This window comes from Patagioenas fasciata, chromosome Z (assembly GCF_037038585.1).
Source record: "Patagioenas fasciata isolate bPatFas1 chromosome Z, bPatFas1.hap1, whole genome shotgun sequence".
Taxonomy (NCBI): Eukaryota; Metazoa; Chordata; class Aves; order Columbiformes; family Columbidae; genus Patagioenas; species Patagioenas fasciata.
Genome location: NC_092560.1, coordinates 24,325,459 through 24,352,404, shown reverse-complemented (window position 1 = coordinate 24,352,404; position 26,946 = coordinate 24,325,459). Strand labels below are relative to the sequence as shown.

General features: G+C 37.4%; 1 protein-coding gene across 3 annotated transcripts in view; it reads right to left on the bottom strand.

The window, feature by feature from the left end:
* Positions 1–25,126, bottom strand: part of BRD10 (bromodomain containing 10) — a 55,010-nt gene extending 29,884 nt beyond the window's left edge. Inside the window, exons 1-5 of one of the 3 annotated variants that reach the window (XM_065861242.2) lie at positions 25,022–25,126; positions 23,832–24,449; positions 21,122–21,322; positions 11,567–12,990; positions 2,695–2,771 (exon numbers count right to left, since the gene is read on the bottom strand). In XM_065861242.2, the coding sequence (XP_065717314.1) occupies positions 2,695–2,771; positions 11,567–12,990; positions 21,122–21,322; positions 23,832–24,346 (2,217 nt within the window). In that variant the 5' untranslated portion in view covers positions 24,347–24,449; positions 25,022–25,126. Of the gene's footprint in view, positions 1–2,694; positions 2,772–11,566; positions 12,991–21,121; positions 21,323–23,831; positions 24,979–25,021 lie in introns of those variants that run through there. The other 2 variants (XM_071802743.1, XM_071802744.1) reach the window with 2 other exon arrangements.
* Positions 25,127–26,946: the final 1,820 nt, after the last annotated feature.

The following is a 26,946-nucleotide window of genomic DNA, read 5'->3' as shown; positions in this document are numbered from 1 at the left end:
TATCATTATGAAAACAAATCCAATCTGTGGATCTATTCATAAATACAAACCTAGTATACTCCCACAGATCACTGATGCTCCCTCCTTTCCCCCCTTAACTTCAGCCAGTCTTTCAGAATAATTTTTACTCAGTTCAACGGGGTCTAGAGCTTAACATGAGGTTATCTGTGTAATGACTGTTAAATTATACTTTTCTTTCCTATGAACCTGATCTTTTATTGCTGCCATCTCCACGCGGAAAATGTCTAGACAGCCCCCTTTCAAGATCTGCATTTAACACAGACCACAGCTAATACAACTGAAACTGTTATAACACAGCTAAACAGAAAAGCTGAAGTTAGCCCAGTTCCTTAAATTGTCTGCATTTTTCTCTTAATTCTAGTACACGTAGGTCTATATAGCTACATGTGAGGGGAAAGGAGGAAAGACTGAGACCAAGCACTTATTACCAAGCTTAAATATACTTTCTAACTGGAAAAGAAACCAGAAAAACACATTAGTATCCCTTCCATACAGCAATGTAATTACTGTCATTTCTTTAAAACATTAATGAGCAACAGTAATAAGAAGCTTGGAACCCAGAGGAAATATGCAACAGCCAATGAACTCATGATCTGTGAAGCTGTAAACTCACTTCTCAAATGATTTTCAAAATATTAAGAACAGGATATGTTTTTTGTGTGTTTTTATTTGGTGAAAAGAATTTAATTTGCATCTGCCTTTGTTTTGGTTTTGTCGTGTGTGTATTTGTTTTTTACGCAGCCTCACTCTCAGAAATTAATACACATACAATTAAATCACATACAAGGAAGAAGTGATGTTCATTGTTCTATGCTTTTACTGCTTTGTTCGTGACATTCAAACTAGAGAGCAGAAAATCTGTGTAGTGTTTCCTCAGAAGGTTGTTTAAAAATGGCATTATAAATGTTAAGATTAAGTAGTACAATTATCTCCTGGGTTTTTTTTTGTTAATAATTGAATTTAATTTATAATTTGGGTCACTGTACATATTACAACATTTATTAATAGTAATTTTTCAGCTTTAATGTCAAGTTATGATTTTTCAGGTAAAGGATCTAGCCTTATAAAATAAAGTGATTTAGGATTTTTTTTTTAATTTTTATTTTTTACATTTGCAGGCTCTAGACACATAAAACATCTTACACATTTTCATTTATCTGCTTTCTTTCCAAAAGACCTGATGTTTACATATGAATAGCAATATCCTTATAGTTATACATACCGTCCCTGGCATACCTCATGAGGCATGTGTACACTGAAATTGTCTTACCTAATATTTAAAAAACATATTCCACATATTTCTGCCTTCAAATAGTTACATAATTTCACTAAGTTTGGCCATACATGTATGTGGAGCAGAGTATCTTGAAGTGTACTTTACTAAGCTCTAAAAATCTTACTAATAATCCAAATAGAAATGTTTTAATATTTGCAAATGCTTCTACCAGTCATACGCCCTGCCTGTACTCTTGAAAAAGGCAGGTTAAGTTGTTAAGAAGTTCCCTAATATGATTAAACTGCTCATACGAAGCAATCTTGGCTTCATCTGAAACAGATATAAATCTAGCTTTGATCAAAAGACCTAGAATTATTCTGTTACATTTTAATTAAAATTTTACATAGGTAAGTATAATAATGTTAATTTTACATTTAGATATGTAAATCTACAGTTTGCATTGGTTAGATAAAAAGCTGGGCTAAGTTTTAAGTAATGTTTTAGAAAGACTACTTAATGCAGTAGTTTAATATTGTAAAAAATTATTTCTAACCTAACCATGTACATCCATGGCATGTAGGTAATGTTTTGGAAAAAATACAACTATTTAGACATTGTACCTATTTTTTGGAGCTGCTAGGAAACATTTTAGTCACTACCATTACATAAACAAAAATCAGTGAACACTTAAATGTCAGTCTTTTCTCAGTATTGGCTGTTACTAACCAATTTTATCACCAGAAATTCTACTAACTCCACCTGAAACACATTATCATCATAAACTGAATTTGTGTGAGGTTTTTACAGAACAGTCATGATTTATGGTGAGTCTATTGCTCAGGATAGCACAGATCGCTTTCTGAAAAAAAAATACAGCAGAAGGAAAACTTAAATCCAAGGATAAATGCATACATAAATTGTGACTTAGAACTGAAGTACTGTAACACTTCTATTACAGTACCTTAAGACAACATTATCATAATTAGCAGTCTTTTCCTCAGTGCTCTCTGGTCTAAAGCTCACATGCAGCTAAGGGGTAAAAGTTGTAAACATGACGAGCACAGAAGTCTACAAATGTTTTGTAAGTACTTCAGTAAATCAAGCTAGATTTCAACTCAAGGACCACAGTGTCAGCCCTCCTACAAAACCCATGTAACGTTACCTTAAAAATGTCATTAACCACTCCAAGTTTTTGCAGGTTTTGTCCTATAACAGACTATCTGGGATCCTACACAACACTGTGAATCACTGTGTAAGCTACACATAATAAAAACACTAAAACATTCTCTACCAACAAAAGGCAAAATGCACTTTTTAAAACGCTATCAGATTATTTTGAACTAGAAGAAGGAAATTAATTTTTTATTATGATTTCCAAGGTCTCTATCAGAAACTGAAGGACTTATTTTACAGACATTCAGATTTCAAGTGCTTAAAACAAAATTAAAATAATTTACCTGAAATTCCGGTAGGGTAGACTTTGTGACACCTTTCCTCTTCTTTGTGATTGGTTTTTTAGATACAGATTTTTTTCCTTGTAAAATTAAAAGATAAAAGCTTCATAATGTTGTTTGTTGTACTTCATTAATAAAACCAAATTTCATACAGACTTACAAGTTAAACTATAGCTAACAGACGGTTGACAGTAAGTAAACATGATGAATCAGAATTAGACTCAGCAAAAGCAAATATCAAACTACAAGTATCTGTGTGGGACAAGACAGTCTTTTGGAAGGAGTGGGGGGAAGAAAAATAAAAGGAAAACAAATAACAAACCCACTACAATGCCCAATACGTATCCCCTAAAAGTTTAAGTCATAGAAGAAACATTCTCACCACTGTTGTGAAAGGAGTGAAATCTACCACCTATGCCATGAACTTACCCACCATGTTTAGTTCACTGTAAAGTGAATCAGACATTATGGTCTGGGACCTTTACAGCAAAAAATATCCTCAAAATACATGCAATGTCCAGAAATCCTCAAGTGTACATACTGGAGTTACCAACAAAATCAGATTACTGATTTGTTTTTTTCTGGCTGTGCAAAACCTAACATTTTAGGAGAAAGCAAACACTTTTCTGTAATGCCCTTCACACCCAACTGTGCTATATAAGAACATGGATGTAACTAAAAACCTCCTTAAAGTTAAGGCAAATGGTTTACTAGCTATAGTATCAGGGTTCATAACTCACATTTCTCAAATCAAGTAGGTATGTTGCGAAGCCATGTATGCAAGATAGTGGAATTTCTTAAATGCTTACTTCTACATTCACATGGTAAACTGAAAAAAGATCACTTTTGATCTGTTCATTCAGAACAAAACCATCACTTTAAGATTATCAGTGTGCTCACATTCTGCAGTTCTAAACAAGAATTTAAAACCTTAAAAAATTAAAAACAGACAAACAAAAAATATAAAGTATGTGGAGTTAATTGTCAAACAGAATCATTACAGGCATTTGGTAATAATACAAGTGCAGGTAGATTTAATACTTATATTAATGAAAATACTGGCAGGAATTGCATTTAATTTTTTCCTAATAGATGTTTGCTTGTTTGTACAAATGCATATGTACATATACATACACCTATAAATTGATGTCTAGCCATTTATATTTTCAGTTTATTACACTGAGTTTCCTGAACATCTTACCTGAATGTGAAGTAAAGAGCACTTAAGACACAGGTCACAGGACTCAAAGAATAGAGATTTGAAATTCTACATAAAATTAAACCATCTAAAAATCACTAAATCAAACTTCATTTGAAACTCCACATACTGAACTTACAACAAAAACTTATAACAAAATTTAAAATATCAAAAATAAATATTCACGGATTTCCCACTACAGAACAAGCGACAAAACAGAGAAGCATGTTTATTAAAACAATGACCCAAACATTCTGACAATGGACAAAAAAGGCTGATATTTTTATAACATTTTATGAATCCAGCTGCACTGAAAACATAATTGTGGGAATTAAGAACAGTGCTGTCCATTAAATGAACTAAAGCAGACATTTAATACAAGCTTTCTTGACAAACTGACTAAAATAGAATTCTGGTCACATGGCAGTTCCTTGCTACAGCCCTGTAAAAGAATGTTAGCTGGTCAGAACATTAAGGGATAAAAACATGGTGCAGCAAGTCTGTCTTGCTTCCTTACAAAAGAAAGATTTTAATATGGTTTAAATGAAAATTTTCATTTTATTTGGATATTTTCAACATACTTTCCAGAAAACATTTACTGGAATATTTTCAGCATCAGGTGCTGAATGATGCAATGCACTTCAAAAAATAACAGAGTTAACAGAAACATACTCCCTTTCCCCCAGTATTTCCTGCTGAAAAAGCAGTGAAAATTGTTAGGAAGAATTGCAACTAATTACAAAAAAGAAAGTAAATATTTCTTCCTTTGCAGCAGCATCTGAAAAGCATGCAGTTGGGAAGATACAGGGTAACAGACAGAACAAGAATTAAAAAAATATCTAGAACCACAGAGAAGATAAGCCTTACCTTCTGCGTAAACTGAATCAAGGAAAAAATGTCTTTGAGAATAGTGTGTGACATACGGGTTATCATAAAACTCGCCTACTATAATACATATACCATAAGCCATGACTCCCAGGCTGACATCTGCCACTGCACTAACAATCTATCGGTACAGTGCAGCAACAATCTCTTTCCCATTTCACGACTATATACATCAGATGTTCTACAACACAGGCACGTATCTCATACCAAAAAATACAAAAACACTAGAGATATTTGTATAATGTGAGAGTATTAATAGATATATATAGCAAACTAACTTTGGCAAACTCATCTTCTACCTTAATAACCTCCTTATAAAATACCAAATTGAAGTTCAAAAAAAGTTACAGAATTATTACTGATAATCTTTCTCTTTTAAAAAAAGTTACCTCTGGTTTTCCAAAAATACTATTTCTCATTTGCCAGGTTTTAAATAAAAAATTTTCTTTAATAGCTTTTCAAGGGAAAAACCCTAAAGATTATAACAGAAAACTTCTATTTAGTATTCTTGAGACAACGCAGCTGCACCTGTGTCCAGCTTCCAATTTGCCTACCTTTAAGTGGAAAAATCTTCGGATATAACTAACCGTGGATCATATTGCCACAATAAAAATCTATCTAGATCTGTTAGTTTAGATTCTCAGATCACAAGATGACATGTTCAGCAAAGCCAACAGTAATGGTAAAGGACGTCAGTCTGTATCAGCTACCTGCTGTTGGTCCTGTCACATGTAGTATTACTACACGAACACTTCAGCTTTGCCACCACAGAACAGTCACTTAGCCTCAGCTGCCAGACTGAGGTGGAATAAATTCTGTATGAAGGTAAAAATCACTAAGGGGTTCAACAGGCATCTACTGTGAGTGGCAACTTGCCAAATCACTCCACTGAGGTCTGCTAGAGCTGCTTTGCCTGTGAACCTAGGTAAAGTATTTTAAATGGCTTAAATTACTTACTTTAACAGACGAGGAAAGGTTAACGGTTGGACTAGATGATCTTAAAGGTCTTTTCCAACCAAAATGATTCAATGATTCTATGTTTCTGAGAGCAGCTAAACACATTTTGAACCACAGTATATTGTACTTTTCAGTGCATACTCAATGTACAATTATGCTTAATTGCTGACTGAATGCAATCAGAGTTAGAAAAACACACCCTAAAAAATAATGAAGAAAAAGAAATATTTCTAATAAGGAAGCTGATATGCATTATCTCTTCGGGTCACCTATTCCAATTTAACACACCCTGCTTGCTTCCCACTGCTCTGTCTCCAGCTTTTATTAGCCATACTTCATAAAATACTTAACAAGAGTTCTACACATAGACAAAATCATAATGTAATTCCAGTATAAGAATACTCAGAGGGGAAAGGAAGAACAGAGGATTGATAAATAGATGTCTATCTTTAGAGGCCTTCAAGACATAGCTAGATAATGTCACAGTTGACTTGATCTGGTATTTCCGAAAGTCCTGCTTCAAACAGGGAATCACAGAGAATGATCTCCAGATGTTCTTTCAAACAGCTTTTCTATGGTTCTGTGATCCGCTAAAAGACTACCCTGCAGATCACACACATACTAGTAAGAAATACCGAGGAATCCATAACTCAGGACTTCACTACAGAGAAGGAAGATAAGTCAGATAATGCTTCTGTCCAATCTACGTCTTCACACTTCTCCCTAACCATGTAAGAATGAAATGAGAAAAACACTGTCCATCAAAACAAATTAAGAGTTTCCCAAACTAAAACAAGAAGTCCAAAGAATATAATGATCTTGAAAAAGCTGAAGAGGTCTTCTTCAAGAGCTGCAACTACACAGAAGTTGTCAAGCGTATCATCTTGAAGCACTAACAATGTCATCCTTATACAGCAACAGCTACAAACCTAAATTATTTTTGCAAAGTAAAGAAATACTTGTTTTGACAAGTATTTAACAAATGTTTTATAAACACTGATAAGTAAATATAGATTTACTCTTATTCCTGTTTCCACTATAGGATGATACTTGTAATAAAGATTTTAAGTTTCACTTATTTTTGATACAAGGTTACATTTCAAATATAGTCAACACTTCTTTGGGGGGGAAAAAAAAAAAAAGCTTTCTTCCCCCTTGCCAGAACCATAAAATATCATTACTGAATTAAAAAAAAAAGTTTGTATTCAAATATATGCATATCAGAAGCATATATATATGCTGCAAGTGGAACTGTTCTAAAGCTAGGAAATGTCAGCCTGTGTAACCTTACATTCACTCACTAACACGACATTACTGTGCCACAATTACTAATTATGTCTCCACACTGCCTCTTCCAACAGGCTTCACATCTCACGTGTGTTTCAGTTCAGAGGGGAAGAGACTAAAAGACATCTTACCCTGGACAGAGGGTATAACTTTCAACAAATACAGTCCTCTTCATTCTCTACCAGAGAATAAAGGGAAAATACACAATGACTTCATTCTTCAATCAAACTACAACAAATCTTATCCTAAATTAAACTATAATTCAGTTATCAGTGAATATAAAGCAAAACTCTTCCTGTATTCGAGGTAATATTTCTCTCCAATAACATTCTACCAACTTGTAGCTAGAGCTGGTAGCATAGAAGCCTGAAAGCTCAATTTGCACATTTCCTGACTTTACCTCCTGAAACAAACCACTTGGCTATTAAATTGAAACAAGAACACTGTCAAAACACAGTAAAGGACAGTGCAGTCATGTAACATTTTAGCTATCATGCCATTGTTTTTTCTGAATGAAAACAAACTTCATCTTGTGGCAGCAATTATGTAAAATATGGGTTTTCCACAGGAAACTGAGTTGAACAAGGCCTTCATCTGCCAAAAAAGCTGGAAACTGTATTAAGCAGGGGAAAAGCAACATTAACTCAGATACTGCCCTGTCCACCCTGACAGTGTTGGTTCTTGATTGATGAGCATGGAAACCTGTTTAGTGAATACTGGTAAAAGCCAGTAACAGAGGTTAATCAAAGCATGAAAGTGAATGTGAAACAAATGCTATTCTGTGAAAAGGTGATTTCAAAGTAGGCGAACATTTTACCGAAAAGTAGTGAAATATAGGTACTGGTTGAGATGGTGTATTCCCAGTTTCACGTGTGACTCAGTCTCAGAGTAAAGACTTTATATAACAAACCAAAACTAAACCAAAATTAATGACTAAAATAATTCAAAGGTGAAGAATTTTTACCTTACTGCTTTTTAATTTTAATGCTAAATTAATGAAGACCACAATAGGTGGATGGGAAGAAATATGACTTAGTAGTTAATACTGTTTTGAGTTATCACCTGTTCTAATCTCAATTCCAAGAGATCGGATTATTTTGTATTTTTGACTGATGGCTAAGAGCCGGTTTTTAATTGATTTTCCTTTCACATAATTGTCATCAAGTAATTTGTTAGACAAACGTGTTGCTGAAAGTAAAAAAACAAGCCCAGATCTACAGATCTTTCGTATTTATTCCTTTTAAATAACACCACTGCTGGAAAACCTCTGTTCTAAAATTCACTGGAAATCAACATTTTATTAACCAAGAGTCTCTTAGCCAGATTTGAGAAAATTCTTAGATATTACTTAAGTTCAGTATGTCCAGAAGATGTCTACCTGCCATAGCTTTCTTCTTTCAAGTCAAAATAAATTCCACAGATGCTATAATCGAATAGATGAGCAGACAATTAGCAATGTAACATAGAAACTAGGGCCTGGACACTAGTTATGAACATCCAAATACCTACTAGGGAGTTTAGATGCAACTAAAACAGAAGCCATCTCAAGTTGGTCTTCTTATCTGAGGGTGAAAAAGGGAGAAAAAATAAATAAATGATACTTTACATCTCTTCTAGTCCTATTTTAGTGTAGACAAATAAAAGAGTAAGCCACAGAAATGCTCTTGACATCTGTAAATTACCTCAACAAGGACAACACAACCCATGTGTAAGTTATCATAAGAGAAATCATCTTGACTTGAAAACAGGAACACTTTTACAGATCTAGTAAAATTTCCTGTTATAAACTATGATATTTGAGTCCTCATGGCTCCTGTTAGAAGAACAAAAGTAATGTCAACCCATGCTTCAAATTATAAGGTGACAATATAAAGAATTTTTTATTAAAAATTATTTTTATAGGAATTTTTAATAAAAATCTATTTATACCACATATACAACAGAGCCTCCTCCCCCTAGATGTGGAAACAGATGTTTTTGACATCAAACACTAACTCAGTAGTACTTGCCATGGTAAAATAAAGTTGTTAGCCCCTCCAACTGCAAGAAGTCTTGTTTTCTCATTACATTTTAGCAGCAACTCCACTGTTCTCAAACTGACAAACTGGCTTGAATGTTCCTGTTCACAAATTTGCAAGACACATCTAATGTCTTTCAAAGATTTGGTAGCTACCAAGCACATCCTTTTTTTTTTTTTTTTCACTTTTTCCTCCTAATCTTCTATCTTACTCCCAACAGCTCCTGTTTTAGAAAATATAACTTGTAATCATCTGGAAAATGAAGCATTACTATAGACTTTTGAAGTTTCCACAGTGACAGAAGCACATGATTTTTTTATAGTCAAACCAGCAAAGCAGGTCTGAACACGTGCACTAATAATGCCAATTCATGGAACAATTTAAGTAAACCCAGTAAACCTTCAGAGGTACATGTTTCTGAAGATATTGACACTGTAGCTTAAAGCATTGAGTACATTGTTACAACTTGGCAGAATACTTCATTTAATGTTTTCAACACAGTTAACAGATTGCTCCAGATGTAGAGGCTAGATCACTACAACCAAGTTGTTACAACTCTGAAAACAAAAATGACCACGAAACTCCCAAGGACAGTACACCAGACACTACAGAACTGCTGCTAGGCTGTTAGATTAATTTCTTCACATTCAAGCAATGCTTGATTTCATACACAAAATCTAATGGTACTTTATGAAATAAAATACACTGTGAAAGAGACTTCAAGCAGGTGGACTGCTACAAATCTTTCAGAGCACAAGCATAGGGTACATGAATGCTCTTCAACTATGGCAACACCCCATGACACTGCTATGTTCTCCAGTAAGGTTTGCTCACAATAGTTACCGGAATTTTTCAGCTCAAAAAACCCCACACAACCAGTTTACATTCATGAGAAGTAACCCGAGTGTGCCACTGCTACAGCAAGTCAGGAATGTGCAAATCATCTCAACAGAAACACGAACTGTGACTTAAACTTACATTTAGCTGCCTTAGAGAACCAATAGGGGGAAAAAAACCACCTTGTTAAAAAATAAGGAAAGGTACACACTTTTACTTTCCTGATACTCCCTTCTACCTCCTGTACTTTTTAAGAACATTGTAAAGAGTGCTTATCGCCATGGTCAGATTTAAACCAAGTATTTTTGTGAATTCAGAATAAGTTTGAGCAAATCTTAACCCTACAATGTAGAACAGAAGGAAATCTTTAAAAGAAGATAAAATTTCAAATGAGCTTTGAGAAATACTACTTAACCTTAATCATTATGAAACATTATAAAACAATAAGGCACTAGCGTGCACTCAATCCTATCCATTTCAGCCTAACAGTTACAGGACTAATGGACACTTAGCAAGCATAGGAAGAAAAGCTTTTTCTCCTAGTGCTGTAATGTTTCAGGAAAATTTTCTCCAGTGAGGTCAATATTTGCAATGAAGAAGTATTCAGAATAAGAAGGGGAATGTCTCAACATAGTAAGAGATAAAGGACAAGAGAGTACCAGAAGAAATAGGACCCTTCATATCATGCTCAGGGCAATGCCTGTCACCTGCAGATGAAAAACATTTTATTTCCTCCACCTGAATGGAAACAAGCATGCCATCTGAGCATAACTGAAGACTCTCAGATCCAGTAGATCAAGTAGTTATACACATGGGAAAAGTAAAAGTGGAGAAGAGGAATTTCCATCATTTCTCATTGAATAGACACATATGAGGTCTCTGTGTAAACAGAATATGTAAGAGTAAATTTTGTTGCTTTTTTTTTGGATTTCCACCTGCAGTGATGCACCTCCTTCCCGTCTGAAACTGACAACAAAAGGGAGTAATACTATACCTGCAGCATTCTCTGATGAAAATATGTACCTTTGAAAGCTAAGTTCAGATTATTAATGGTATATGGTACTGGTCTACCATTACAGATGCATATTTTTAACAAAACCATACAGCATTTTCTATATTAAATTACCTCTGACAATGTTAAGCTCCTTATGACAAAATATCAAATTGGAAAAAGCAGAAGTATACGGCATTCTACTACTAAATTTACTATGCAGTTTAGCCTGGAAAAAAGAATGTTTTGACATAAGACCACCTGGACACATTCCTGTGCAACCTGTTCTAGTGCATCTGCTTTAGCAGGGGGGTGGACTATCATAGATGATCTCCAGAGGTCACTTCCATCCTTCACCATTCTGTGTGATTCTATGATAAAATGACTTCAAGCTACAAAGCTACACTCTCAGATGCTAACCAGTCAGTCTGATTCATCCTCCTAAATACTTTTTGTAACCAACACACTCTCTTGTAATGAATTGTGTTCTCTATAGATATATTCTGCAAATGAATCATGGATTAATCAGTTGCTGAGCCTGCTTTATATGCTCATGTTACTGAATGAGAATCTTTCGCACTAAATTAACATCAGACAATAAAGCTGTCCTGTTTCACAAAATGAAACGCAGACTAACCAGGTTAAAGAAAAAAAAAAAAAGTATTCTCCTAATTTTCACTACAGGTAAAAATGCCAGCTTACCAGACTTGTGCTTCTTGTGTTTTGCTTTCTTTTTAATTATAAACAACTTGTTCTGGATCTCAGATTTGTAAGATTTGAATGGATGAAGATGAACCTCACGCTTTCTTTGCAAGTCATCAAGTTTTCTCTGAAGATTTTCATTCAGAATATCTTTCAACTTCTTTTTTTTCTTTTTCTTCTTTTTTGCCCGTAACTTATTTAGTTTCTTATTATTTTGCATTAAGTTCTCTAGCCCTGTTTCTTTAGCAGATTCGTGGTAATTTATCTCTTGGTTGGCATTACAAGTGCCATTGACATGCATTTGGCAAGCTTTCAGCATGTTCTCCTTGAATGGACTGATTTCAGTTTTTACTCTGGCCATTTCAGCATCATCTTGTCCATTCTCCACAGCCTTTATGTCTCCTGAACCAAGGTGACTACCCATATCAACAATCTCTCCAGAACTAATCAAATTCCTCAAGTTCTCTTTATAGCAACCAGTTTTGTTGATGTCGTAGGCTGCTGAAGTCTTGATTTCACAGTTAATCTCATCTGCAGTTACTCTAAAGGTATCTAAATGTGGGTTTTTTTCTGGACAGATAACAATGGAGTCCATACTTCTCTCTACTTCTGTCTTGGAATGATGTTCTTCTCTGCCACCAGAACTGATCTCCCCATTGCTTTTGCTTACATATCCATGTTTTACTTTCTCCAATTTAATACGTGACACTTTTTTAACTTTGATGGTAGGGGATGGGAATTCAGGAGCCTGGAAAGGTTTTTGTTTGTAAATCCGAACATCCGCACCACAGAACTGAGGAAAATGAACATAGGCATTCTCCAAGTAGTCATAACCAAGAATTACTTCTCTACATTCATGGATAGGCTGACCTAGCACAGCATCCTGAACATCCTTTTGTGTTTCATACACAAAATCACAGAGACCTTTCAGCAGCCACACTTTTTGGTAGAACGGTAGCTCATGAAACGGTTTTTTCTCTAAAGGACTAACTTCTCCAAGGACTTTGAAAAACTGAGGACACAATCCAAGTTTTTCTGCAGAACTGTTAGGATTGTCAGTCTGCCCTACAACAGTATACCAGTGTTGTACTTTCCGTCTGAGAGCTGCTTCCCAAGTCCTGTAAGAAAGTGTAGGCCTGCGATGTAACGTAGATCTGCGATGAGGAGGACTTAACAAAGAAGTCATTATTTTGGATAAAAAAGCATTACACTGAGGCATCAGAAGGCAACGTTCCAATTCATAGAATACTATTTCAGGTAAATTTAAAATCTGTTGTGCTAAACAAAGAAAATGACCAATAGCTGGAATCTCCCACATTGTCTCCATCCTTGTAGGTGCTGCTTGAGCTAAAAGCGACTTTTCCCATTCTTCTATTTCTTTTTGACTAGCTTCTTCTGCTTCTTTTCTTTCTTGCTCTCTCAGCCTATTAAAAGAAAGTTCATGACAATTCAGATACCAGGTGAACAAAAATAAACTGGGGAGAAGAAAATCAGAACTACAGTATGACAAACATACTCATCTTGAGGTAACAAAGAATACAGTTCACTAAGTTTTAACTCAGTTTGTCTTACTTCGGATTATGCAACCCATCATTCCAACAAAATGGGAAATGATAGTCTCTTATTTCTACCACTATTAATAAAAGGGGAAAAGGTAAGAAAAAGAACTGGCATATATCAATAGCTCGGGTGGTTTAGATTTTGTATTCAAATGTATTTCCTTCCCCAATCCTTTTTGGCAGGATTAAGTATTTTCACCAAACTATCTATATAAAAATATCTGAAAACAAATTCCAGATAAGTCGTGTTTTCAGATGGTTGCCCTGTAGCTTCTGTCACCTACCTTTTAACTCCCTTCCTCAGTACTCATGTATACATGCCTAACTGTTAAGCGTTTCACTCACATACAAAAGCCATTTTCCCTCACACTCACAGATGTGTTACTAGTTGATTAGCAATAGTGGTCAAAAAAAGGAAATTAATATCAGGATGCATGGAGAAATGTGACAGAAAATAACACCAGAAATAAAATGTCATTACATTAAAAAATTATTTGCCCTCACCTGAAAAACTATATTCAGTTCTGGTTGCCCTATCTAAAAAAGAGATACTGCAGAAATAGAGGGTAGTCAGAGAAAAATATTATCAGCAATCAAAGGCCAGTAAAAACTTCCAAAAAATCTGGGAGGCTACACAAAACACTACCAAGAGGAAACCTGACAGCAATATACAAAACTAATATGGTAGACTTAGAACTTCTATTCACTTTCATTTGTAAATTCATAATTAAATTTAAAGGGAACAAGTTTAAGAAGAAATGCTTCTGCTTCTGATAACCAACTGACAGTAGCTTACCATCTAACTTAATAGAACACAGGATATGTTAATTTAGTTCCAAAGTGAAAAATATTACAACTGCATGTATCACAAGAATATCAATGGTTAGCAGAAACAGGAGGGATTTTTCTTCAATGTTGCAACGGTAAACTAACATATTTGCCCCAAGGCATGATCAGATTCTGAAAGACAGGATTAGGATACAGCTGTACTTACAGGAAAGTTTTTCTAGAGCTCATGCAAAGCTTCTCATGTATTTTTCTCTGAAGCTTCTATCACTGACCACTGCTAGAAAAAGTCACCTGCATACATCACTAATGTGACCTGCTGCTGGAATTTACATGTCCTTATTTCCAGATTGCTAACCTCCAACTGTGTTTATTCATAAATAAGTAGCAAGCAAATGCTAGGCATCCATTCAAAGCATTAGTGCTTTCCAAATTGAGCCAAAAAGTAACGGTATATTAAAATCTTTCTTTTGACGATGTGAAGCTAATAGTTGCTTCTAGCATGAAGAATGTGTATTTTAAACATTAAGTACTGATTAGCTATCTCAATAATGTAAAAATGTGACAAACATAACTTAGCCCACATTTTAGTGTCAATGCAGGAGAAATAGGCCATGACCACAAACTTAAAATTCACATTCTCTGTGTATGTAAAATGACATATAATACAGTAAGATTACACTGAACGTTTTATCTGATACAACTAAATTAAATTTGAAGTGACTCGTTACCATAATTTGAACAGAAATTTTTAACACCACATATAAACATCCTTGTTATTTATGTACCTATCAAATGCAGAAAGACAGATTCATGTGAAACACAAAATTAAAATGTAAATACAAACAGGACAGTAAATTCTCTACTTTACTCTCCCAATGCAGCATTAATTTAACCATATCATGGATGGGATCTAAAGACAAAGTGCCACTTTGCAGCACTAATTTAAACATATAACAAATGTTGTCTAACAACAAAATCTCATTTGCCATTCTAGGCAAAGAAACTAGTAAATTCAACAGTACTACTTGAACAGGTAAAGTGCACATTTTTTTTAAATTCTGTTTTCTATTTATTTCCATGTGTTAATATTGCATTAATATAATAAATAAAAATAACTTAAAAAACCCAAAACAGAAACAACAACAACAAACCAACCAACCAACCAATCAAACAACAACACCAAAGCAAAACAAAACTTACAAGTGGGGCAGAGGAAGAAACCATACTAAGCAAAAAGTGTTTTCAAAAATAAATTTCAAAGCACTCCTGAATCCCAGTCCTTCCTCCCTACTAACTGTAAAACATACTTCCAAATAACCTGCTGCCTCCAGATAAGTGAGAACTCTATTAAAATAGTATGGGAATAAGCTTAAATATTAATAGACAGTGAGACAGAACATTTGTAGAAACAATCATACTTCAGTACTGTTCAATAAAAATACAGGGTATAGATATCCTAAAATATCGTCTCTGCAAGCAGTTTCAACTTATCAATTAATAATTTAAATTAAAGTAGAATTCTCAAAATAAATACAAGACAGATTCACCTCTGTCTTATACTTCAGAAAATAGCAACCATTAAGCTATTTAAAAGATATTTTTAAAAATAAAAACATATGTTGTTTCACCTGCAAAAGAGTTCAACTTTTTTTTTAAAGCTACTATTTTATCACAATATCTGTAGTCAATCTATTCTCAGTAGACACCTATTATCAGTAGACATTCAGGAAAAAAATTTAAATAACAGCACACTTTCACATATTCATTACTGGGGTCCTCCTGCTAGGTGCCCATCTTTTGGAGGGCCTAGCTTTTTCCTGGAGTGATTTTTGAGAGGGAGGAAGGGGATGAGGAGGGGAAAGGAGGTAGGGCAAGGGAGTTGGGGTGAAGACTGAGAAAAACACATTTTTTCATACTTCTATTTACACTTATCAGGAATTTGTTTTCAGACATGTATTGTGTTTACAATAACAACACAAAACTACTGTAAGGTCAAGATGACATTTCCAGACTAAAAAAGGACAAACACACGCCTAGAACACATCTGCAGCAGATGTTCTGCAGCTTGAGTAGATAAAACCATAACCTTAAAACTCAGTGGACGTGCTCCCCAAGGAGAGATACCACCTAAAACAGAGTCCACACATCACTCCCCAGTTTTCTTATAATTTTCTCCCTTAAGACAATAGACATATTTCACCAACTAATTCCTTCACACTTGCAGCAAGAGATTTCACTTGGAAGGGAGAGGATGCAAAACTAGATAGTACTTTTTTCCTCCCAATGACTACTTCTAACTCAGTTCAGTGCTGAGTAATTTTTCACAGGTAAAAGGTAAGGCATTGGAACTCCAATGACAGGCACAGAGAACTGTTCTAATTCTACAGTGATTCGTTTCTATAAACTTACTTTTAAAAAGTAAACTAGAAAGCTATGTACAATATAGCAATATTACACATTATTCTAAATCAAATCCAGATTTAATAGTCAGAAATAATTTAATTTAGAGATGCCCACATGACCTTCATTCTGTATCTGTAATGTCTCACATTATATTGTGACATATTCTATATTTTTCCATTGGACCCAGTTCATTCGTGCTCACAACATTCTCGTAAAAGGCAAAATCGACTGTATAAGCAAACCTCATTCTACAATTTGCTAATTTAAATTACTAACTTGCAACCAGAAACAAATTCTTTAAATATTTTAATGAATATGTCTGAAACTTATCCCAGGAGCATGTTTTCAGAGATGGTGAAAACATAGACCTGCTTAGTATGATTTTCAACAAACCAAAGTCATACAGACACTTAATTGCCATTGAAAACAACCAGTTAATTACCTATCATTCACTGGTGGTTTTAAAAATTTCAGTAGGTATCTATTATGCCTCTACGCTTCAGTATCTAAATGCCTCTAAATCAGCAAAAATTTCCAATTACATAATAATTCCACAAATACTTATTGTTAGCTAATATATAGGTCAGTATTGATTTGTTACTTAATTAGTATGTAACAAAGCAGCTGAGAAGAACCTCATGGAAATGTAACTAATAATCCAAAGATTATATTAAACATTCTGATAATTAGAACAATTGAACAAAAGCAAAGCTTATAAACAATACTGACAAGAAAAGCAAATCTGATGTTGTTATATATGTACTTAGGAGAGAAAAAGTGCTTTTTGCTGCTGTACAGAAAATATTAGTTGCAAAATAGTGAAATCAGCTTTGCAAAGACACCTCATTTTTTACATGTTGAGTCCATCATGATGAATGTATCACTTGGGAGACATTATAGAACACTACATAAAGAAAAAGTGAAATAGATGACTGTACAAGAAACAGATAAACTACAAGAAAGGGAAAATAAGAACTCTCTACAAAGGATACCTATATAATAAAAATAAGGAAAGGAATTGGAGTAGGATTTCCACAAAGTTAACTACAGAAAAGATGACAAAAAACACACTTCAGGACATTCTTCCAAAATATGTGGTTGAAAAGAAGCTGGTAAAATAAATTTCAAGGATTTCTGAAAAACAAACAAACAAACAGTTTTAAATATTTCATTTACTGCAGTTCTTTCTACACATCGTAAGATGGCTGTACCTAATAAGAGTATCTAAATAACTAAAGCACAGGATTAGATATTCACTTGGACTTTAACATGCAAGTTCTTTAGGTATGAGGCCAAGTTTTGCAGAAAGGCACTTCCATTTGCAACCTTACTTATCTGGGGCTGAAAATATGTAACTCTTAGTGAGGCAGATAAACAGCCTAAGCTAAGATAATTACTAGCTAGAACGTACATGCATGCTGTGTGGTCAGCTGGAAGGCCAGAAAGTGAGCGCATTTTTACTTTCCTGATAACTCATTTGCAAGTCAGGTGAACAGTAAGTGTTGCCTATCCAAACACAACGGCTTTCCCAGCATGTAAGCAAGTTATACTGCTACACTACACACAATTTTATGACAAAAAACAGCATCAGAGTAAGGCAAAGTTCAGTACAGTAGAAATTAAAATCCTAAATAGTTTACCCACTTATTTGAGTTGACCATCACAGTCAGCAATAATTATACTCTGACACATGGTAGTCTATATTACAGCAACAGATTTGGACACTAATTTTTCTCCAACTGTGAAGAAAGGCTTAGTGAAACAATCAATAATAACAATAATCATCATCATCATCATCCAACCTGTATCCACTAAAGTAGTGCTTTAGTTCTAAAACTACAGTTCATACCCTGAATTTTACTGGGATACATTAAAATAAACAGGAATTCTGCAGTAAAAGTTTGTGGCCTGAAAAATGTGTGGACAATTGTTCGCAATAACATATTTTTACCTGATATTTCCTTGCAGATTTAGTATAAGCTTTAAACACACATAAGTGCAATTTCAGTTCAGCAGACTTCATGTTTATTACTGCCGTGGTTTAACCCCAGTCTGCAACTAGGGCCACTGTAGCTGTTTGCTCACCCCACCCCCTCCTTGATGATGGGATGAGGAAGAGAATTGAAAGGGAAAAGAGATACTTGCAGGTTGAGATAAAAACAGTTTAATAAGACACCAAAATAATCATAATCATAATAATGATGTATCTAAAATAAGTGATACTCCATGCAATTGCTCACAAACTTTGATCACACTGAACAGCCAGTCCCAGAAAGGAGAGATCCCTCCATCTTGAACAGCAGATCCCAGCGAGAGAGAAAAAGGGCAAAAGGCAGAAAGGCCTAAGGTCAAATGCGTAACAGCCGAATAGCAAAAGGGCAGAACTAACACCAAACTCCAAACAGAACTCAAACACAGAAATAATGACCCAGAAAAGCCACCTCCAGTTATATATGGGTAATGACACTAATAGTAAGGAGTATTTCACTGACCAACCTGAATGTCAATTTAGGTACTCTCCTGCTACCTTCCCTGCCTGCTGCTATTTTGCACGTGCAACTGGGAAGTTGAAAAGTCCTTGGTCTCCTTGGCAACTGCCAAAATATCAATAAGTCAGTCTTTTGATAGCAACTTCAAAACACAGTCCAGCTACTATTAAGAAAAAATTAACTCTACCCCATGGGATAACAGTGTTATCATTTTATTCTCATATTAAATCCAAAACAAAAAAATCATGGTAGCTACTAAGAAGAAAAGCTTCAACTGTGTGAAGAAAATTAACTCAATGTCAGCTAAACCAGCACAATTACACAAAATGAAGCATGAAAGCTAAATTCAGTATTGAACATACACATTTGTAAATGGACCAAGATGGTAGCTCTACAGAATATTGCAAGGGGGTTAACAAAAGGGCAGCACTGTGCACTCCAATTAAACTATCCAAATCTGCAATCTTGCATAAATTTTTTAAAAGTATGTATTCTGGGCCAACCTCAGTGTGTCAGATTTCTAAAAAAACCAAGCTGAATAACTATTTTCTCTTCTTAACAAATAGCAATATATTCAACATAATCTATATTTTAGCAATAATCCAAAGTAAGTTTAGGAAGTCATAATACATTTTTGCATTAAAATAGTGTCGCATCTTAGTGTTGCAACTATGTACATATATATACACATATATGTTTTATACATAAAACACTTCGAAAATTTATATATGCTGCATCACGTGATCTTCACTGGTAACATATTACTAATTTTATAGGTTTTCCTATTTCTGAGTCTTTTTCAAAAAATACCTCTACAATGGTGAGTTGGGAAACAATTGATATAGAGATGCTCTTCTTCAGATATCTTATTTTCTTATTTCCTAACAGATCCACCATGTTTTCAAAGTAACTTGTGCCTCTCTATGCCATCTGTTATATCAATAAAAATGTGTCAGTAGATATTAAATATTTCTTTGACTCTATCATCTCCTACTGACACATTTTTATTGCTTCCTAATAAGTGACAGAGTTGAAAATTTTAGGGCACGAAGAGGTAAGCTAGTCGCAAACTTTTTCTGTTGTTGTAGAACATTCTGTAGAATCAGTCACTGTGGAGTATCCTTTGCACAGGACCTGGGACTTCTGAGTATATCCAGATGAATGGATTTAACTGTTAATTACTACAGTTTTACAGGAAAGATGCTTAAAACAGTTGTATGAAAGCAAAATTTGTATTTGATGAGTTAATATGTTCTACTGAGTCTATGGACAAATTAAAACCCAATCATAACATCCTTTTTTATAACAGCGTTACTAAGTTCAGAGATCTAGAACACAAAGTTGAACACAAATCAAGAAAACCTTTCAAGAGAAAAAATAACCCTAGAGATCTTTGGGTTTTTTTGCAAAGTATGAAGTGGAATAGAAGAAGAAAGATTCACTTTTTTCTAAGGAAAAAGTTCTGGCCAACACTCAAGTCAGTCAAAACTGTACAGCTTCAAATTTGTGGAAAATGAAGATTACCTGCAAAATGACAGTGAACTGGTTATATATCGGAAAAAATCTCCAGAACTGTAAGCTTTGAAAAAAGCTGGAAATATTTTGCTCCCTAAAGCTAATACTGTCTTATCATCACGCTCCGTGTTTAGAAACAGTCTCTCAAGTTACTGTTAAAGTATACAAGCTTAAAAATTTCATTTTCCTCCAAGTGAAACGTATCACAATCAACATTAAACACTGTCTGGAATTATACACCTCTTAAACTTATGAAAACCACAAAATTCCCACAGAGTTAATCACACACATTCTAAACCTGTTACCTAACTGACAAACTGAAATGCCACATCAGTGAGATAACAGGAGTAGCACTGGCAGAAACAATTTGCTTCTGACTATCAGTGAGGGAAGCAGTGAGAAGCTCACTGCCTGTAGTTGAGCATCGTGGCAGATTTTAATCTAATTGCTGGATGGAAATCTGTCCAAGGAGAGGTATGATAAAATGTGACGGAGGTAACAGGAAATTGCTGTGGACACTTTCAGTTATGATTAAGAGTTTCACAATCCTACAATAACGGCAGCCTTTATTCATTTTAAAGCTTATATAACGTTAGTAATTTTTAAAGAAGGTGGTAAATCCAAAACTAACTTCTTGCTTTGTGGATGCACTGCCTTGAACTACCAGGTTCATTCATGAACTTAAGACAAAAAGTACCACAACATTTATTTACCTAAAAAAGCCTTAAAAAGCTAGCCTTTGTGAAGAACTTGGAAGACATGATTATTTAAAATCAAAACAAAACAGTTTTTCCTATTACCTCTTTTCCTCTTTTGCTTTCAGCTGTTCCTCTTGCCTTAGAACCTGAACCATCACAGACTCAAACAGGCCTGTTGACAAGCCTATTAAATTGCGAGGCATGGAACGACGTCTTGTTGAAATGCAAGCTATTCCTTTCTCATCTTCCAGTCCATAGCAGCCTCTAGATGTTACAGCTATTGATGTTTTCTCTCTCAAATGCCTAAAAGAAAAAAACAAGCCAATTCACAATTACAATTTCCCTTAGCAGCACTTTAATGCCTGCACTACCAACCACAGATCAAGCAAATCTACTCACAAAAAAAGGTAATTTTTCTTCACTTGCTATTTTTTCCACTTTCAAAGTTCCTTTACCAAATTTTAAACTTAAAATCAACACACTAACATGACTTACATTTTCACACCTGTTTAAAAAAAAAAAAAGGATATTTATCTCAAGTAACCAAATAATTTTTTAGATTGAATTCCCTTTATTAATCCATAAATATTTGGAAAGAAAATACTTCCACAAGACTTGAGATAAGAAACTATTACTTTTAGATGAAACTTCAAATGCTGAGAAAACATTGTGGACTTGCTGATTTGTGTTAGGGATGCCTGTGTTAAACAGCAGTTTAATTCTGTTAAAAGTAACATTTTTTTTTTAAAACCCAACCAACCAAATATTAAAAGCAAACCCCTACAAATTTGGTTGTAAACTTACATTTCAGCTTCTACTGTTTCAAAGCATGCTAGCAAAACTTGTATGAGAAGCAACACTGTATCACACAACATCTCAAAACATTTGAGGGGGAGGCAGAAAAAAAAATCCGACTTCCACTTAAAAGCAACCTCCATTCTAAGGTAATTTTCTGTGGTTTGTAATATCTGAGAATCATACAACCAACATTGATTGTTTCCCTTGAGTCACTTGATGGGGATCATTGAGCTAAATACTGCTCCGTAATTAAGCAAGAATGACTATTCCAATAAGTAGTTCCTGAATTTAATTTTACTAATAAAATTAGTTCTGTTAAACACGTAAAACTAATCTGTCCGATCAAAAGTTGTAGAAGAACTTTGAGACTTCTAGATTCCATAATTCTTTCTATATATAACTCTTAGAAACTTTTACCAGGCTAATGTACACAGACATATTGAAAAAAAATCTTTACAAATCTCTAAAGAGCTAACACAAGAGAAATCCACTATATATTGAGGTAAGATAATGTTTAGCTAGTTTAATATTTATTTGAACAAAGACTGTACATTTGTAAAAGAATGACAACAGCAACTTAATTTTTTAAGTAAATTTGCATATTGCTATTTGATGACACTACATAAATTGACATCACTTATTTTATTAGGAGTTCCTAATAGAAAGGCATTGGGCATTCTCAGGTCCTAAGGAATACAATGAGTAGCCATGTAGTTCAACAAAGAGCCTTCAACAAAATGCCCTTCAATGCAACACAGCAGAGATGTTAAAGTTGTAAAACATACAGAAATGAACTTTGCACAAATCTTCCAAGCTGCAGTTGGCTAACTATTTATTTGCCAGCAGTAAATCTTTTAAGTCAGGGATTCCGATTTTTTTTTAATTCAAGTTTTACTCAAGCAAACTAGCAACATTCATGTCCCATTAGGTTCAGTTCCTTCTCTTATACTTCCAACCTGTCCCAAAACTGCTGTTATACAAAAGCAGATTCAAATATAGTGCTGCTACAGCAACACAGAATTCATTCGTTATGGCTTATTCAGCTGAGTTCTGCACCATGCTCAAGTTTTCTCACTACACAAGCAAGGTTCTTCTTACCAGCTGGCAGCTAATGCTCTCAGTAGCAATTTCACGGTTGATGGACGTGCACAGCTTTATACATTTCCTAATACTGTTCCACCTTCACCCTTTGTAAAAAATACTCTTGTTTTTTACAGGCAAAATACTATATGACTCAGAAGACTGGTGGGCCTTTCATTGTGAGAAGTCACCACAGTGTTACAAGTATGACTAAACTAACCCTAGGTCAAACTCAGGAGAAAGCATGTATATTTCAGTTGTGATTTAAGCAGGTCTTTCTGCTATGTAACTTCACAGGTTTCTATGCTTCAGTTGCTCTGGCTAACAAGTTCCTGCCAGGGACTTATATTTAAACATAGCAGACTTTCCATTTTGCCATTTAAGACCATAATATGCCAAGCATTCTCTTTCATTTTGATTATAAAAAAATACTCCAACATCAAATTAGCCATTTCAAAGCAAGTACTTTGGCTCAAAATTTTATTCCTACTTATTTTACAGACAGTAACAATCTCAGACTGTAAAGATGACAATTTTAAAGAGGCAGTTGTTCATACAGAGTTTGGGTAGTTTCACTTGATTTTGACAGCATAAAGAAATGAGCATTTAACATCTTGTCTAAACAAATACGCCTTCCAGTTCATAAAAGGCTTCTTTCAGAAGAAAAATCTTACCCAGGAAATGCTGCAGCCTATTTTGCATTTTGGTATTTTTTGGTTTGGAATCTCCAAAGCATTTTGAACTAAGATTTGAATAGTTCCCAGTAGGAAACATTCCTCTTTGTGGAAGTATAAAGAGTTTGAATGTTTCTGTATGCAGTTTTGTTTGTTTAAACACATTCAAAAGGTATTTTTTACATCAAGAAACATACCCTCCTCTTCTACTTCATGTAAACAGCATCTGACAGGGTCCCCAGAGAGTATTCTACACCTACCGGGACAGCAGTGCCAGCTTCTGTTCCAGCATCATCTCCAGCTTCTGTGCCTGTTTGGAGAGCCAGTGATCTACACCGTGCAGCCGGTAACATGTCTCCAGCATTAGCCGGAAGTCACCCACGAAATCTTCTATTCCTGTGTACTGGCCACTGGAAAATTTCTCTTCCATTTTCAACAGCCACATTTCAGCTGGCAGCTGCTGAAAGGAGTGACTGCTGTTACGACCCGAGAGGGAGCCAGCTCCTTCCTCCGTTACAGATGCCTGATTTGCGAGGGGCTTCAAAAACGGGGCTGTCAGAGGTCGGTACTTCTCCAGGAGAAACTCGCGCAATATGCGGTATCCCTGCTGCAGCTCGGGGTTCAGGCTCTGCTCCCAGGAGCAGGCGCCGCTCTTCCCTCCCGCATCCTCTCCCTCCTTGGCCGGCTCCTCCTCCCCGCACCGAAGACGGCTGGCCGCGGCCCGATCCGCCGAAAGGTCTCCACCCGCGGCACCCGCCGGCTCTGCCGAGTCCATGTCTCCCACCCCGCACACACACAGGGCCTCGCCGGCTCCGGGGGAACAGCTAAGGACCGCCGCGCTGCCCCTCGCCCAGCCGGCGAATCCACATCGGGCTCACCTATGCACAGAGACACGATTCAGTCCTTCGCCGCGCTCCCCCGCCCCGGCCTCAGCCCTGCCCCCAGCTCCGGGGGGCCGCGGCTGCTGGGGAGGAGGCAGCGGCCGGCCGCCGGCTTGGCCCGCCTCCCCCCGGCGCCGTCCTCTGCCGGCCTCCGGCTTGCGCTCCCCGGCCTGCGATCGGCCCCGCCCGCCCAGGGACCGCGCCCTCGCCCTCAGGGGCCGCCCCCGGCGGCGGGCTTGGGCGCATCCCTCCTCCCGCCCGCTGCAGGCCCGTCGCCTGCGCTCCCCTCGCCGTGCACGGCCCGCAGCCGTGACGGAGCCTCCCTCCTCCGCTTGCCCGCGGCCCCCTCCTGAAGGGAGGAGAGAGAGAAGGCGGGCGCCGCGGCCCGCCCGTGTCTACTCGGCCAGCGCTTCCCCTCCTCGCCTCACAGTGCGGCGGGGCGGGCAGCGGCGACAGTTAACGGCCGGCGCGCGCGGCAACGGACGGGGTGGGGGGTGAGAGGGGGGCGAAGGGAGAAGGGGGCGCGTCCCCCCGGGAGAGGGCCGAAAGAAAGAGACGCGGCGCCTCACCTAGCGCGCATGCGCACGGCTGCCAGCGGCGGCGGCGCGCTGGCAGTCCGGGACGCCAGATGGGGTGGCGTCATCAGAACGCGCCTGGCCTGGAACTGCGTGCGGCGCGCAGGCGCAGAGTCGGGTGGTCTGGGCGGGAAGTGGTGGCGGCGGCGTGCGGCGGGGTGGTTGGCGTCGCCGGTTTTTCGTGCTGTGTTCCCAGCACCGCGGTGACATCTGGCAGCCCTAGCGGCGCGTAAACGGAGCTTTGCTGTTGTGCTGTGGGTGAGAGGGCTCTCCTACGGACGCCCAAACAGCCGTTTTCCCGACTGTTAAAGGTGTTCCGTTAGAGACACTCCGCCCTTCAAGGGCGGGTGTTCGCAGAGGCGTTCAGCTCCACCTGCTGAAGTACCGACCGGGCAGTCTGTGCGAGCGGCAGCTGCGGGAGAGCACGTTGGGGCGCACTGGGCACACCCACAGTCCCGGCAGGTCTGCCCTCCAGCTCCGCTCACTCCGCCACTGCACACTGAGCGCCAGGACAGCACACACGAGCAGCATGAAGCACCTGGGAGACAATAATTTATGGGTTTGAGATTATCTCGTCTGATGTATATAGCTGACTGGAAAGTTGAGGGTACATTGCTAAGAGAGAGAGACACTGAATGGTGGAGAAGGGAAACAGAGTTCTTTGACCAAGTCTCTACTTCTATAGAGACATACTTGTCCATTCAGGAGGTAACTTTCTGCAGAGAGAACTCCAGACACCCCTCATGACACCACCTTGATGTAAATAAATCAGACTTCACAACAGAAACATAGGACCTCTCCTCTGTCATTGTACTGTCTCATTCTGAGAACATCAGGACATATCTGTACTCTTCACCCCGCTTTGGTCACAGCCAACTTTCATAAAGGCTTCTGCCAAGCTGTTTTTGCAGAAGGGGCCTGAGAGAATAGGATAAGAATAGGAATAAGAATAGAATAATTTTGGTTGTAAGAGACCCTGAGTATCATCGAGTCCAACCATAACCTAACTCTGTCATGAAACCATGTCCCTAAGAATCTTGTCTAAACGCCTTTTAAACAACTCAACAGGTGGTGACTCCACCACTTCCCTGGGCAGCCTGTTCCAATGACTGTCAGCCCTTTCTGGGAAGAATTTTTTCCTAATATCCAATTTGAACCTCCCCTGGTGCAACTTGAGGCCATTTCCACTTGTCCTATCACTTGCTAGCTGGGAGAAGAGACGAACACCCTCCATGCTACACCCTCCTTTCAGGTAGTTGTAGACAGCAATAAGGTCTCAGTTTCCTTTTCTCCAGGCTAAACAGCCCCAGTTCCCTCAACCATTCCTCATCAGACTTGTGCTCCAGACCCCTTACCAGTTTTGTTGCCTCCTCTGCACTCTCTCCTGCAGGCTGCTGCAGTCACGGTACCTCACTCGTGATGCTATGCTTCCCCTGCAGATTGTGCCTACAGGGCAGAGGTTTGGGACCCACAAGGTTTTAAAAAGCCCCCTCCAGCCTCGCTTTCCAACCCCAGACTACAAAGCCCTGGTACAACCTATGCAAAAACGGCAACCCCTGAGGTCCTACCATCTCTCCTGATCACTTATGACCATTAAGGCTACCTGGTTTTATCCTCCAAAACTTCCTGTTGAACTGCAGACTCCAAAGGAATGAGGTCAGACACCTCGGCGTGCAATGTGTGGTAGTGGAGCAGTTGCTGCAGAGTGACTCCACATCAGAGGGAGTTGATCCTGCCTGCAGGACCATTGTGCACAGAGACCTTGCTGACCCATGCAGCAGTTAACCCAGTGTGACCCACAGGCCGGTGCTGTGCCATACATATCATGGCCACAAGATACATTCATCTCGCTCACTGTTAGAGGAGCCAGCAGGCAGCTCCCACATTGTATGATTACATGATTACAGCACCCCTGCAGC